At 37.4% G+C, this 15,666-nt stretch overlaps 1 protein-coding gene across 3 annotated transcripts in view; it reads left to right on the top strand.

The window, feature by feature from the left end:
- ITPR2 (inositol 1,4,5-trisphosphate receptor type 2) overlaps positions 1 to 15,666 on the top strand; it is a 527,727-nt gene that overhangs the window by 273,595 nt on the left and 238,466 nt on the right. For all 3 annotated transcript variants that reach the window (XM_060024473.1, XM_060024471.1, XM_060024470.1), the window contains 2 exons: positions 5,897 to 6,025; positions 7,242 to 7,362. In XM_060024473.1, coding sequence (XP_059880456.1) covers positions 5,897 to 6,025; positions 7,242 to 7,362 — 250 coding nt within the window. The remainder of the gene's footprint in view (positions 1 to 5,896; positions 6,026 to 7,241; positions 7,363 to 15,666) is intronic.

Here is a 15,666-nt window from a genome sequence, read left to right as displayed (position 1 = left end):
GCCCAGCCGCTCCGCGGCATGTGGGATCTTCCCAGACTGGGGCACGAACCCGTGTCCCCTGCATCGGCAGGCGGACTCTCAACCACTGTGCCACCAGGGAAACACTGAAGATTTTTAATGATATGAGAAGTGCTAATGATTGAGTGATGAGTATTAAAAGGGGAATAAAAAACCGCTTATCCAGAATTATTTCTTTTATGTAAAATATATAGGAGCAAAAAGATTAGAAGAAAAGATTCCAAGATGTTAACCATGGTTTTGTTTGGATTTTGAGATTATGGATAATTTTTGTTTTCCATTTTGTATTTTTCTATTTTTTACAGGATTCCTACAGTTAATATTTTTCTTAACATCAATATATATTACCTTTTAAAAAATGAATTTAAAATTCTAAGAAAGTGTAGGCACAGATGACTCACATAAAAAGGAGATATTAAAAGCGAATGTTTGGAAAAGTTTTGGCCTCAAATAAAGGAATGCAAATTAAAATAAATATGAGATATCACCTCAGATATTTATAAGAACATTTTTACTGCCTATGAGGAATAAAAAAAATGATTTTTAAGATTTGTATTCCGTGGTCTGTATGATCAAAAGTATATTACTGGCGAGAGCTGCCCTATCCAGTAGGGTAGCAACTTGCCACATTTAAATTTAATTAGATAAAATAAAATTTAAAAAACGATTTCAAGTGCTGAATAAGCACATGTCTAGTGGTTACTATCTTGGACAACCCAGATATAGAAGATTTCCATCATTGCCGAAAGTCCTCTTGGACAGGGCTGCTCCAGTGTATGTATGATAACTTATTTAACCCAATCTGTCATCTTTGGAAGAGTAACAGTCACTTTTAGAGCAGGAGAGAGAAGGGACATCATATATACAAGGGGAGAAATCTCAGAAATAATTATATCTAGAAATTACGCTTAATGTTTATTTGTTCAACCAATAATTTTAAATACGTACTATGTGCTAAGGTACTGCATGTGCAGTGGGGACCAAGACAGAGCAGCTCCTGGTGTCTAGGGACTTACATTCTAATGGTGGAGACAGATTTTTACTTGCTCTTCCCCCAGAAACCTCCATGGCTATTTCTTCACTTCCTTTGGTTCTTTGTTAAAATGTTACCTTATACAGAGAAGTTCTCCAAGCAATTTAGATAAAATAGTAATCCTTCTCTGTACCTACTCCTCCTGCTGTATTGCCTTCACTACTTGCTTTTTATTTTTCTGAAAGTCTATTTATTTGCTCTATTTTTACCACTTATATGTTTGTTAATTTGTATATTGTGTGTCTCTTTTGATTAGAATCAGAGTTTCAGTAGAGTAGGGACTTTGTTTTGTTTGGTTCACTGTTCTAACTCCTAGTCTAATAGTTTTAATTTAACAATTTATGTCCCTAAGTGATAGTCCATGAAATTTTATAGGTGCGTAGTAAAATTCATCTGGAAGCAGAAAAGGACAGATATTTCAAAAGGTGATTTTTTTTTCTTGGAAAGGACAATGAAGGTAGACTTGTTTTTCCAGTGTAAAACACATTACAAATTGAAAATCATTTCATTCTTATAGAATTGAATTAAAATACTTAAAAAATAATGATACGTGGAGCATACCAGAGATATGAGGAGAGATTTAAACAGTGATTAGTGATACACTATAAGATAAAATTCAAGTAACCTGAGAGTGAGGCAAGAAATTACTATTAAATCCATGTTTGGAGGACAATTGGATATCAGTATGGAAAAAAACTAATCAGAATGCATGAATCGGGTCACCTACAGCAGCAAATTCAGATAGCTTTAAAAGTTAAGTAGGAGTCAACATGTGGATGGAGATGGGAGAAGGACTCCCAAAAAAAGCTAGAACAAAAATGTACAGAATATTCTTTTCTTTCATGGAAGGGATTTTTCCTTCTTTATATTAAACAAATGGAAATGACCCAAATAGAGAAAAACAGTGCCTGAATGCTAAAAATTATTTTACACCATGAAATGTAATGAAAGGAATATTCTAAAGAGTCAGAATGTGAAAATACATGTGAAATGACTGCTGAAAAGTTTATTATGTAAAATACGTTTACTGATATGTAATATACAGTCATTATCCATGTTTCATTTTAAAGTGGCTTAGAGGGTTTGAATCATCTCTACGTGACAAAATATAGACATGAAATTATTATGTGAAAAATGCCCTGCCTTGTTAGCAATGTCAGAAATGCCAGATAAAATAACTTTTAGGTATCATTAAACTGGCAAAAGTCATTATAATTTACAGAGATAACAGTTCTAGCAGCAAACAGATGGCACACTCCAAGAGGTGTGGGAAGGGTTAAAGGAACCAGGAGTGACAGGGAAGCATCCAGGAATTGGTAACAATGCAAAGCTATTGCCACCCCAGGCCTGAAGGGGCAAGGGTGGCACCAGTGTTACCAGAGCCCAGAGAGAACTTGGAGACATTGCAGAAGGGCTCCAGCAGAAGCTATACCCAGAGACACAGACACTGCTGAAGCCTCAACGAGGAGAATGGAGATTGGGATGCAGGTAGAGGCAGAGGCAGAGTAGGTACCTGACTTCTTTCTCTTCCACTCTGTGATCTTCTGCCAGTGCGTCGCATCAGCTGAACCTAACCAGAGCCCGAAAGCTAGAGCTAGTTGATGGTAATGAAGGAACATCCTGTGTATGCACAGATAGGTTGTTGATATCATTGTAAATTTATTGTTTTAGAGGATGAGCCCAGCAAGTAGTACAGAACTGTCTATATAACCTCATCTGGTGATTCCTCTTTTAGTGACATATACCCCCAAAATCTGAAAGTAAAAATAATAATTTTGCATAATCCTGTATAATAACAATAATTGGGGGGCGGGGGGGAATCACATAAGACTCGCAGGAAAGAAATAGCTAAGAAAATAAGAAAATGATTTGTATTTTTTATCTACGTATACCTAACTAAACTCATTCCAAAAATGGATTAAAGCATGATGGTGCATTAGAGTAATGGAATAAATATAGCGTTTTGAAATAAGTGTTTAAATAATGATGGTACATGGGAATGTTTGATAGGAAATAATGGTATGTGAATAATATCTGCAAACAGAAACTTTAAAAATATATGTATTACACATAAAAATTAATTTAATATGATGTAATTTTATTTGAGCCATTTCTAATCTTTATTGGGAAGAAACAGTAAAAATAAGTAAAAGACAAGATAAAGAAATATTGCTAATAATTAGGTTCCTTATTTCCTGAAAAATTTTTAAGGACTTTAATTAAAAAGGTGGCTTCCTTATCTCTTGCCTGTCCATAATATTACAGTGTAAGATACAGGCTCTAAAGGTGAAAAAGTTGTCATTCATCTGAGGCATAAAAAGTATCTTGAACATTATTTGAATTTCTTGTACAAATGAATTGAGGAATAGGTTCCACATAGTTGTGTAAACCCAGAATTTCCACGACCAGGATTTTGAGGAAAGCCTTCATCTAGAAGTGTTATAGATAACTTTTATTAATTAATCCACTGACTACAGCAAATCTGTGGGGTTCTTTAGCAAATGATCAGTTGCAGGTAATGTAGTGTGATTCTATAGTAGCTCCAGAAAGCCCCGTTCAATTGTGTGAAATGTCACTGGATGAGGAAGAAGCTTCTCTGGGCTGGTTATGGTAGAATTGTTCAACTACTTACTCAACTTTAATATATTTTTATCCTATGTATCAGAAAAATTCACCATAAAAGCCAGTGCTGTAAGACACTAAATGAAATAAATCCTACTTAATACCCATCATGGGAAAATCAATTTTGTATTAGATCTGGGACCACATTAAATTTTAACCTGAGGTTTGATATTCTACAAATAGAGTCTAACTCTTAGTTAAACTAAGATAAAATGAGTCCTTTCTTATTCTCTCTTATTCTTTCATTAAAAAAAATTAATTGGTTCATTCTTTTCACAAACATTTATTGAACTTTTGTATTTACTACGCATTATGTTATGTGCTGAAACAATAACTAAAAGATGACATAACTTGACATAATTTATTTTCTTTAATTGCATCATTTTCTACAGTAACTATGGGATTAGACACACTAAAAACCTTTTAGTTCTGATGACACCCCTGTCAGGTAGGTGTCATTTAATAGATGGGGAAAAAGTGAGCTGCCCCCGACGGGAAGCCACTTAGAAGCAAAACAGACCCTGTGCTCTTTCTTCTCTCTCCATTCAGCAAACACTGTTATTTTCCAGACTGAAACATTGGGGCACGTGGTTTGAGGAGGGAGTTTTTGGAGAATTTATTTGTGTGCAGGGTTTTAAAGGAATATCAGATTAAATTATGTTTCCTTACTCTTGATTAATCACCTATTGAAAAGAATAAAAAACTTACATAAAAATTCGAATTGTCTAAGAACATCTGGAACATCTGGCCACCATACTGACTCACTGTAATCTCGTGGATATTTAAACATTCTTCCTTTGCCCAGTTCTTGAGTCCTTCCTCGCACCCTATGTTCTCCCTCCCTCACTTCTTTTTTTATCTCCATGCTCTTTTTTTTTCACCACCCAACTTTTTTTCATTCAGTTTTAATCGTGTATCTTAGCTTTTGCAATTTGTCAACCCTGACATGTTTGGAAGTTTACAGTTTGTTTAGCAGAATGACCAATTACAGCCTCATTTAATCCCACATAAAGGTCAGAGCCCATGTTCTTTGCTGATGTTCCCTTTGCTCTAGTGTCCTGTCTTCTTGCTTAGCCAACTCTGAGAAGAAGGCACGAACACACCCTCCATGCTTCCTAGATAATCTGGGGATGAACAGTCAAAATTGTTGGCAAGTTTGACCTTTTATTTTATTTATTTATTTATTTATTATTATTATTATTTTTTTTTTGCGGTATGCGGGCCTCTCACTGTTGTGGCCTCTCCCGTTGTGGAGCACAGGCTCTGGACGTGCAGGCTCAGCGGCCATGGCTCACGGGCCTAGCCGCCCCGCGGCATGTGGGATCTTCCCGGACCGGGGCACAAACCCGTGTACCCTGCATCGGCAGGCGGAATCTCAACCACTGCGCTACCAGGGAAGCCCGACCTTTTCTTATCTTTCTGTTTTCCTCTCCAAATATTTTCTGTTTGCATTCTCTAATCTGAGCCAGGTATTAGAGGTGAAAATGTATAGAGAGATATGAGCCACCATTAATCACCTTCACCACTTTCTTGTACTTATAATGACTGTTTCCTCTTTGATTTCCTCACATCAAGTGGAAAAGTGTTTTCCAGCAAAGCTAGGCTTGAGGATGGAGGGAGAAGGTTGTGTGCAGGAGGAGGGAGAAGCAGATCTGGAAGAAGGGGCTGGGGTCTGTGAAAGAATTCTGGCCCAAGGATGAAATGGCAACCAAACTTAAAGGTGAAACTACTACAGAATGATAAACTTTGAATGGATTTCAGGCAGAAATTTTTTTTAAAGTATATTTATTTAGTTATTTATTGGCTGCATTGGGTCTTAGTTGTGGCATGCGGGATCTTTCATTGCGGTACGGGGCTCTTCATTTTGGTGCACAGGCTTCTCTCTAGTTGTGGCATGCAGGTTTTCTCTTCTCTGGTTGTGGCATGCGGGCTCCAGAGCACGTGGGCTCAGTAGCTGCAGCACGCGGGCTTAGTTGCCCCACGGCATGTGGGATCTTAGTTCCCCGACCAGGGATCGAACCCATCTCCCCTGCATTGGAAGTCGGATTCTTTACCACTGGACCACCAGGGAAGTCCCAGAAATGTTTTTATTCAAAGCAACTTTCAAAAGCAGAAGAAATGTTATAAACAACCATTTCATGACAATTTTTAGAAGGTTCCAGTATTGACTTATAATTCAAAGATGAGATAGAACACATTGAGTTGTTTTGTTTTTCTCTCCAGGTTTGCAACACAACTACAGACAGGAAACACGCAGACACCTTTTTGGAGAAGTGTGTTACTGAGTCGATCATGAACGTTGTGAGCGGCTTTTTTAATTCTCCCTTTTCAGACAACAGTACCAGCCTGCAGGTAATATAAACAAACAAGTACAAAAGGAGTCTGTCACACAGAATTTCTGTACCTTATTTGAGTGTAGAAAACTTCAATACGCCTGGAAGTCCTTTCCTACACTTCTCAAGATCACTCTTCTTTCCTATTATTTCCTATTATGCCGCTTTCTGAGTTTCCCAAGCTTTATTTTAAATAAAGAGGCTCCATCTTCAAACTGAATTATTTTTGCTCTCCCTCTAAGCAAAAGAGGAACTTTCACATCTGTAGATTGACTGCCAAGTGTCGAAATAACTGGTAATGATTCTTTAAATGGATAGACATTTTGACTCAATAATTCCAGTTTAGTAAATCCCGAAAGAATTCGTAGGGATTTATATACTAAGATTTTCATTGAAGTGTTTATAATACTTAAAAATTGACATCAACCTTAAATGTCCACAAACAGGGGAATAGCTGAATAAATTATGATATATCTGTAGACGGCTTATTATATAGCAATTAAAAATCATGTTTTAAAAGAAAAATTGATGCCTAAGGAAAATGATCATGAAGCAATGTAAAGTGAAACAGGCCACAAAATTGCATCATAGTGTCATCCAGGTTTGTGCGTGTAAAGAATATATGTGCATATATACATAAGAAAACTCAGGAAGTAATTATTTTAAAAATGTTTATACTGATTATCTCTCCATGTTAGGATTATTGGTGATTTTCGTTGCCACATATTCTACAGTGATTGTGTATTGCTCTTATAAAAGTATTATTTCAGTTATACTTTTTTTAGGGAAAACTTTTGAATGAACTATTAGAATCATGTAAAATTGTTTTTGTAGGTCAAAATTGTTGTCTCCTCTACTTGCTGATCATAGGAAACAAAAACATACAAGCAGTGAAACAAACAAACCCAAAATGCCTGCTCTGTTTATACTTGGAAATAAACCAGAGATTGTAAAAATATACTTAAATCCATGTCATTGGCTTCAAGAAATGCCATATTTTCCTGATGAAGAATATAGTTAAAATAATCAGTTTTCTATAGTGTCTGGTGTGGTGCCTCTCATGAGATGGGTACAAAATAAATATTTGTTGAATGAGATGTTCATTAAGTGGCACTGAAACTTAAAAGGCACGACAGTATTTTATTTTGGTGGGCCTTTTTTGATAATGCATAGATACTGCATCAGGAGTGTTAACGGTTTAGTGACCTGTTTGCCTCTTTTCTTTCTGTTCTCAGACACATCAGCCAGTTTTTATTCAGCTGCTTCAGTCTGCCTTCAGAATTTACAATTGCACCTGGCCAAATCCGGCACAGAAAGCCTCGGTGGAGTCCTGTATCAGAACTTTGGCTGAAGTGGGTAAGTCAGAGTGTCAGATTTTACTTATTTTCACATTTTGTGAAAGAAATCAGGCTTTTGGCTAATAGGCAATACACGTAGCTTTCCAGTTTTCAACTTAAAAAGAGAGCAGGTGTGGTTTCTGTGAAGCTGAAGATCAGTGATCAGCAAATGACTCTGAAATTGCATCCTTTTTGAGAGGGGAATATAATTGTTATATTTCTTCTTTTTAACTATTTTAAAATATATTTATTTATTTTTAAATTATTATATTTCTAACCTTAAATTTAATATTGTATATGGTGCTTTACTATAGCTCAGTAAGATATTACACAAATGAGTTTAGTTTAATTGTTATCTCAGATTTCATTATGGAATTGTCTTGTCTGTTAAGTAGCCTGATTTATTAACATCTTCATGTGGCAGGAGGACTTTCTGAGGGGTTTTTAGTTTTCTAATTTTGTGTGAAATTCATCAGTATTCATTGAGGCTCTGTTATGCATACAAGGCTTCAGAAATTCCAAATAAAATGGAATGCAAGGGAATAACAGCTAAGGGAAGGTTAGTACATTGTAGGAAGAATTTCTCATAGAGTCCTCTTTTTTTTAAATAAAGTTAATTAGGGCTGTCAGAAAGGAGGAGGGAAAAGAAATATGGACTGGGCTGGACTTCAAAAAACAAACAGAAGAGCTGGATCATTCTCTCAACTACAGGTGGTTCTGCAGGCATTGGGAAGGGCAGCTTATAGTGTGTTTCATTATCGTGGTCATCATCACTGCTGACATTTGTCTGTGCACACCATTTGCAATGCTAAGCAATTCACACGTATTATCTCATTTAATCCTTAGGTAGGCTCGTTGATTATTTACATTTTACAGTTGAGGAAACAGAATTATCTAGATTAGGTAACTTGGCCAGGGTTATGGTATGTGCTCAGTAAATATTTGATAAATGAATAAATGGTTTAACTAATTAATGACCACGTAAAATATTTTTAGTCTTTTCTCCCCATCTGCAATTTGGTTTAAGTAACTTAATATTAACAAAATTTAATGATGTCTCAATTTTAATTTGAGTACATTCAAAAGCAGTTATAACCCAAGAGGATCAATTGAAAATTATTAAAACTAAGAGATTAATAGAGTTCATCTAGGTGATTAATTATAAATAAGTATTAAACTTGGTAGATTTTCTATATATCCAAAAGGGAGAAAAAATGTGAAAAAGATATGTCACAACAGCAATAGAAATAGTAATTACTTAAGAGAAAACTTAAGAAACATAAGAGAATAAAATTATATTGCTATTTTGAGGGATATGAAAGATTTTAATAAATGGAGAGTTATACTATTTCTGGATTTCAAAATTCAACTTGTAAGGATGCCAGTTCTCCTCAAAATTATAATTTTAATGCTTTACATCCGAGACCCCTCCTTTGCACACACCCTCCCCTCGTCACGGCCCACTCGGGCTTAGGCACCCCAGGTAGGGCCACGCCCCACAAAGATGCATCCTCTGGCAGCTTGGCCTTTGCCACCTTCCTGCAGTTCCCACTGGTCCACGTCACCCTGCTGCTCTGAGGGACGGCCTCTCTTCCCGGGTGGCCTCTGACTCTGTGCTGGGTCACTCGTTTGCATGAATACCCTTATCACTTTTGACGTGGCGCCAGGCTGTCCCCTGCCGTGGACGCCCTCCTCACCCGACTCAAGTCTAATTCTCCACTCCTGGCAGCCTCCTGTGCACACGCCTTCCACTCCTTTCTGGGCTCGAGTGCTCTGGACCACCTCGGCCCCTAGCACTCCTTGTCCAGTGCTGGCATTTGACTTTGCTCTGCTCCTCCTCCAGGTTTTAGGACAGAATAGTTCAGGAAGGGGAGGGAAGAGGTAAAGGAAGAGGCCACCATATGCGTTGCCATAAAATAAAGAAGGACACAGAAGAGAAGCTAAATTTTATTTTAAAAAGTTGCACATAGGGCTTCCCTGGTGGCGCAGTGGTTGAGGGTCCGCCTGCCGATGCAGGGGACGCGGGTTCGTGCCCCGGTCCGGGAAGATCCCACATGCCGCGGAGCGGCTGGGCCTGTGAGCCATGGCCGCTGAGCCTGCGCGTCCAGAGCCTGTGCTCTGCAACGGGAGAGGCCACAACAGTGAGAAGCCCCGCGTACCGCAAAAAAAAAAAAAAAAAAAGTTGCACATAGCAAAATGTCCGGCAGGATATCAATAAAGAAATAACATGGTATCTCTGGCTGGTGGAATTATAAGTCAGTCTGGTTCTGTTGTTCTTGCTTTCCTTTAACTTCTGAGTTCTTAATAATATACTTTTCAAGTTATGATAAAACAGTATTAAAAGCATCTTCATTTGGACCAAATCAGCTGGGAAATATACTAACCATCAAAAACTATAATCTGAAGGAAAGGCAAAGAAATGTGATGATGCTATTTACTTTACATAGGAATACATTGTGTTTGCTGCCAAGTATATTTCTATATTTTACATTTTAAGGCAGTCCCCCCTCTTCCTCCTCCCCTTTTTTTTTTCTTTTCTTTTTTTTTTTTTTTTTTGCGGTACGTGGGCCTCTCACTGTTGTGGCCTCTCCCGTTGCGGAGCACAGGCTCCGGACGCGCAGGCTCAGCGACCATGGCTCACGGGCCCAGCCGCTCCGCGGCATGTGGGATCTTCCCGGACCGGGGCAGGAACCCGTGTCCTCTGCATCGGCAGGCGGACTCTCAACAACTGCGCCAACAGAGAAGCCCCTCTCCTCCCCTTTTTTTCTCCTCTTTCTTCCTTCTGCTCTTGCTCCCTCAGTACTTAGTAAATGCATTGAGGGAAGACACCAGTTGGCCCTACCCAGGGCACAGAGGGCATGCTGTTCACACCACTTACAAATCGAGAGGCGAAGAGCTTTGAGCCACAGGTGAGATTCCATGCTGTGCTTTCCTTCCGAGTTGCAAGTTGCTGCTTCAGTGGTGTTCCCTGTGTACTCACATCAGCTCTTGCAGAGCAGGATGGCAGAGCTTTGGGAGTTTAAAACAGTCACTGAAACTGGATCAGGCTAAAGATTCTTTCATTCCATTTTCTACCAGTTCCTCGACTGTTTATGATTTAACAGGAAATTTTAGTCTCTTTGTATGCTAAAAGACATATGTGATAGGAAGTCTAAAAAATAATTATATCTAAGTCTACAATCAGGGTAGGTTTGGAAGAGTGATGTATTGGTATAAAATCTGTTTTATCTTTGTGAACATTTTTTTTTAATTGAAGTATAGTTGATTTACAATGTTTCAGGTATATAGCAAAGTGATTCAGCTATACATAAATATACATATTCTTTTTCATATTCTTTTCCATTCTGGTTTATTATAGGATATTGAATATAGTTCCCTGTGCTATATAGTAGGATCTTGTTGGTTATCTATTTTATATATAGTACTGTGTGTCTGTTAATCCCAGATTCCTAATTTATCCCTGTTACCCCTTTCCCCTTTGCTAAACATAAGTTTGTTTTCTCTGTCTGTGAGTCTGTTTCTGTTTTGTAAATAAGTTCATTTGTATCATATTTTAGATTCCACATATAAGTGATATCAAATGATATTTGTCTTTCCCTGTCTGACTTACTTCACTTAGTATGATAATCTCTAGGTCCGCCCATGTTGCTGCAAATGGCAAGCCTGTTTTCTTCCGCTTCCTTGTTTGCTGTTTCCACCTGAACAGTTAGGAAGCTGTGGACATTCCATTCCCGCTATCCCCCGCATTTGTACTTCCCCCACCTTCTCCTCCATAATGGCCTAGTTTGACCCCACTTTGCTTCCTTTTTGGACCACTGTAAGCATTCAATGTACTTTCCTTCTGTCTTTCTTCACTTAAATCTGCTACCAGAATAATCTTGAAGTGAAATTCTCTCTGTTGGTTTAAAAACATCAACAACAAAGTCCTCAGCCTTCAGCAGCATACCTTTGTCTAACAAACTAAGGATGGATTCCTCGTTGCAATGTTTGTGGCCTCCACAGCCCTACCTCCTCTTTTGACCTTGCTCACTGCTTCTCATCCCCACCCAGCAAACTGAACTATTATGCCCCAGGCATTGCTCACACTATAACTTTCTTTCTCCAGTTTCCACCATTGCCATCTCTCAGCATCTTTTCCATTACTCAAAAAAATTCTTTGTCCAAATTCCTCCATAAAAGCCATTTCTGACTCCCAGGTCCAGATCTGAACTCACCCTCATTTGGCCGTTTATACTTTTCTTACGGTCTTTACTGTATCCTAGCTTACGTCTTCATAGGTATTAATCTACTAGATTTTGAGGGGCAATGACTATGAAGTATCTGTCAAAAAGACATTAATAAAAGCTATTGTCTAGGATAAAAAAGGTGGAAAGCAAATTCTGCTATGCAATGGGTAGGCCACATCTTTTTTTATTTGTTGGTGGATGCTTTTTATGGAAAAACACATAACCAAAATGAGAGACATTCAGAAGTGAGCACCCATAGTAGTAAAGGGATCTAAACCCCTCTTATTTGTGTAGTGATTGAAAACATTTGAAATATTTAGACAAAGAAAAGAAATCCTAGGGGGAACATAATTATTTTCCAACATTTCAAGGTGTGAATGGACTTCTTTTACAGGTTCCCAGGAATAGGATTATAATTAACATATGGTAGCTGCAAGAGGCAGATTTTTGTCCCGTTGTAAAGAATAACTATTTTACAGTTAGTAATCTTAAAACCTTGGGAGTCACATATGATTCTTCCCTTTTGTTCACTTGCATTAAATACAATAGCAAGTTCTATTGGTTCCACTTCTAAAATACACCTTTTTTTGTGTTCTCTTGTGGGGCACCCTTGTCCAAATATACCATAATCTGACATGGATTACAGAAGAGTCTCCTTGCTGAACTCCCCACCTCTCCAGTCTCACTACAATCCATTCCCTACACAATAATTAGAGTGATCTTAAAATGTAAATCAAACACTATCTTTCACCTATGTAAAACTCTCCATTTCACTGAAGATGCCTATACCTTATCATGACTTAGAAAGCCCTTCATCATCTGAGCTTCATCTACTACTCCTTTCCCCCATTTCCCTACCCTCACTTCACCCACACTGGCCTTCATTCTGTCTCTCATCTACAAGCCTTTTTCTCATCGTAGGGCATTTGCGTGTGCTATTCCCACTATTTGGATCCTTATCTCCCAGGTGGTCACGTGTTCAAAAGTTCAGTGCTCAGTGAAGTGTTGCAGCTCCCCCCATCCTATCTTACTGTCTTAGCACTATTTGAAAGCACCTTGTTTGTTTGCTTCTTTGTTGTCAGCTTCTCCCATTAGAGCATAAACTATGAAAGCAGGGACTTTGCTTTATTCACTGATCACTACTGCCTAAAAGTGTCTGGTTCTGATGAAGCCGGTTTATGAATGTTGTTGACTGACAATAATTCATGAGCTAGATATTTCGCAGATAGTGAAATTTAGGAATAGAAAGGTTAAATAACTTGCCCAATTAACAAGTAGTTGAGTTGGATTTGAAATCCAGGTTCCTCTGAGTGTCATATCTGAGAAGTCATATCTTAGGAAGCCCTGACATATAAACTAGAACTATGGCAGTCTGGCTTGCTGGTAGGGAGCTGTCTGAAATTTTATAACTCAGGTGCAAGGTCATTTCCGTGTTTCAGCAACTCTTTAAGAATACAAAAGGGCATTATTATAATTCAAATATGTAAGAATTTATAGTTATAAAACAAAGACTATACATATTTAAGAAAAATATTACAAGTCGGGAGAATACTTAGTTTTTATAAAGCAAATTTCCAGTGCATTTACAAATTGGTAAACATACTCCTATACATACAAATAGCTATTATATTATCTATTATAGTGACATTTATATAACAGTTTTCAGTTTGTAAAGTGCTCTCAAGTACATTGGTTCAACTCATCTATCATCAAAAGTATTTCACTCTCTTCCATATTTGTACATTGGACACAAAAGGTAGTTAAAACAGCAAAAGTATTTACTAAATTAGCACTTACCTGGCTGGGAGTAGAGAGCATTTATTAGTGATAGACATTGTGGTAAACCCTATGATGTGGACATAATTCTTAGCCCCATTTTACAGATGCAAACATGAAGTTAGCAAGGTTAGACAGCTTGCTGGGTCACACAGGCAGGTGTGAACCCCTTCTAGACTGACATGTTAGCAGGCATTTGTGATGCTCTACTATCACAAATAAGTTTAAGTAAACATTGTTTTATACCTTTAAAGTACGAAATATTGATCAAGATGTTAATGCCCTTGGTCAGTTACTGTTCCTCAGTTTATTCATTTATATAAAATACAATAGCACGTGTTAGAAGTACTTCAAGAAAAAGCATCCAAGGATTACTCCCATGTTACTTCACTTAAAAAAGAATTTTGTTCCATGTGTTTCATAATCTTCAAATGATTTAGGGGGATTAATATTGGGTACTTTGTTGGAAACATAATCATTTTTTCCACATGGAAATTCTGTAAAATATCTTGTACAAATGGTTTGAATAAAGAACATCCATCTTCAAGCCAGTTGTTTCCCCCCCAAATTCGAATGTGTGTAAATCATTAATTCTTTGAGAAGAGAAATTCAGTCTTTATTAAAACAAACATGTCTATTTTCATCTATCTAGATGTTATGGCTGATTGTATAAAGAGCTTGACATAATACATCCCTGTAATTATGGTTTTAAAGTAATAATGGAAATATAAAAACTCCATTATTAATTAATTAATTTATGGCTGCGCTGCATGGCATGTGGGATCTTAGTTCCCCAACCAGGGATCGAACCCATGCCCCCTGCAGTGGAAGTGCACAGTCTTAACCACTGGACCACCAGGGAAGTCCCTCCATTATTACTTTAAAAAAATTAAATATGAATGAGTCAGAAGACAGGGCAAAATCTTATAAAGGTTTTCACTTATTTATTAATTGAACTATTTATAATGAATCATCATTACCTGAAAGGCATTATTCTAGTTGTAAGGGAACTGCAGTCTGTCAAACCATATTTCCTGCCCTCAATGAATTTCTAGTACATTGGGGGTAGATGTAACATGTATAGAAATCACAAAGCAGAATAAAACTAAGTACCTTATCTGTTACAAAGTTCTAGAGCCTGACACTGTGCCTAGAGCATGGTAGGTACTCAGTGAATATTTATTGTATGAACAAAATACCTGGGTGAATACAAAGAAATGAGTGAATATCCTATTCTTGTCATTGGCTGCGTGATATCCTATTGTGTGCCTATATTCTAATTTATTTAACCCCACTGTTGGTTATTTATGTTGTTTCTAGTCATTTTGCTCATGAGGAAGAATAAGGTAAACACCTGAAGGTAGAATTTCTGGGTGTTCTAATTTTGACAGATACTGCCCTCTGTAGAGGTTGTTCAATTTATACGCCACAAGCAATGTAGGAGAGTATCTTTCTCCTTGATAATGTGCTGTGTTATCAAATTCTTACATATTTTCAAATCTTATAAATAAAAGTATTGTTATAGTTTTAACGTGTGTTTCTCTTCTTATGAGTGAGGGAAAACAAAACCTTTCCATATGATTGATTCATTGGTATTTTCTGTGAACTGTCACTTTTTGTGTTTTGCTCACTTTTCCTGAAGGCTTTGTTTTTCTCGATAGTTTGGATAGCCCTTTATTTCTTAAGAAAATGAGCTCTTTGCCTATAAGTAGCCAATATTTTTTCTCAATTTTTCATTTGTCATTTCAATATTTTTTGGCATGCAGGAATTTCTTTTCTTTTTTTTATAAACATTTATTTTATTCATTTATTTTTGGCTGCATTGGGTCTTCGTTGCTGCACGCTGGCTTTCTCTAGTTGCGGCGAGCAGGGTCTACTCTTTGTTGTGGTGCATGGGCTTCTCATTGCAGTGGCTTCTCTTGTGGAGCACGGGCTGTAGGGCGCATGGGCTTCAGTAGTTGTAGCACGGGGGCTCAGTAGTTGTGGCTTGCGGGCTGTAGAGCAGAGGCTCAGTAGTTGTGGTGCACGGGCTTAGGTTTTCTTTCATCTTCAGAGTGGCCTTGATCAGTATAAGATGCTGTTTCTTAATTTCCATTGAGAATTTTCATGTTTTTAGTTTCTCTGTCTGTTTGTGTTTTTGGTGTGACTGTTTACAATTTTGAGTTATCTGGAATATATTTAGTTGTAAGGTATAAGATATGGAATTAACTTAATTTTTTCCAGATGACTAGTCACGTGTGCCAATACTAGTTCTTGCACAACCATAAAATTATATATATTTTTTAATTGAGGTAAAATTGATATAGAACAATATATTAGTT

This window comes from Delphinus delphis, chromosome 11 (assembly GCF_949987515.2).
Source record: "Delphinus delphis chromosome 11, mDelDel1.2, whole genome shotgun sequence".
Classification (NCBI taxonomy): Eukaryota; Metazoa; Chordata; class Mammalia; order Artiodactyla; family Delphinidae; genus Delphinus; species Delphinus delphis.
Note: the sequence above shows the minus strand (reverse complement) of the source record. Positions and strands in the feature narration are given on the sequence as shown.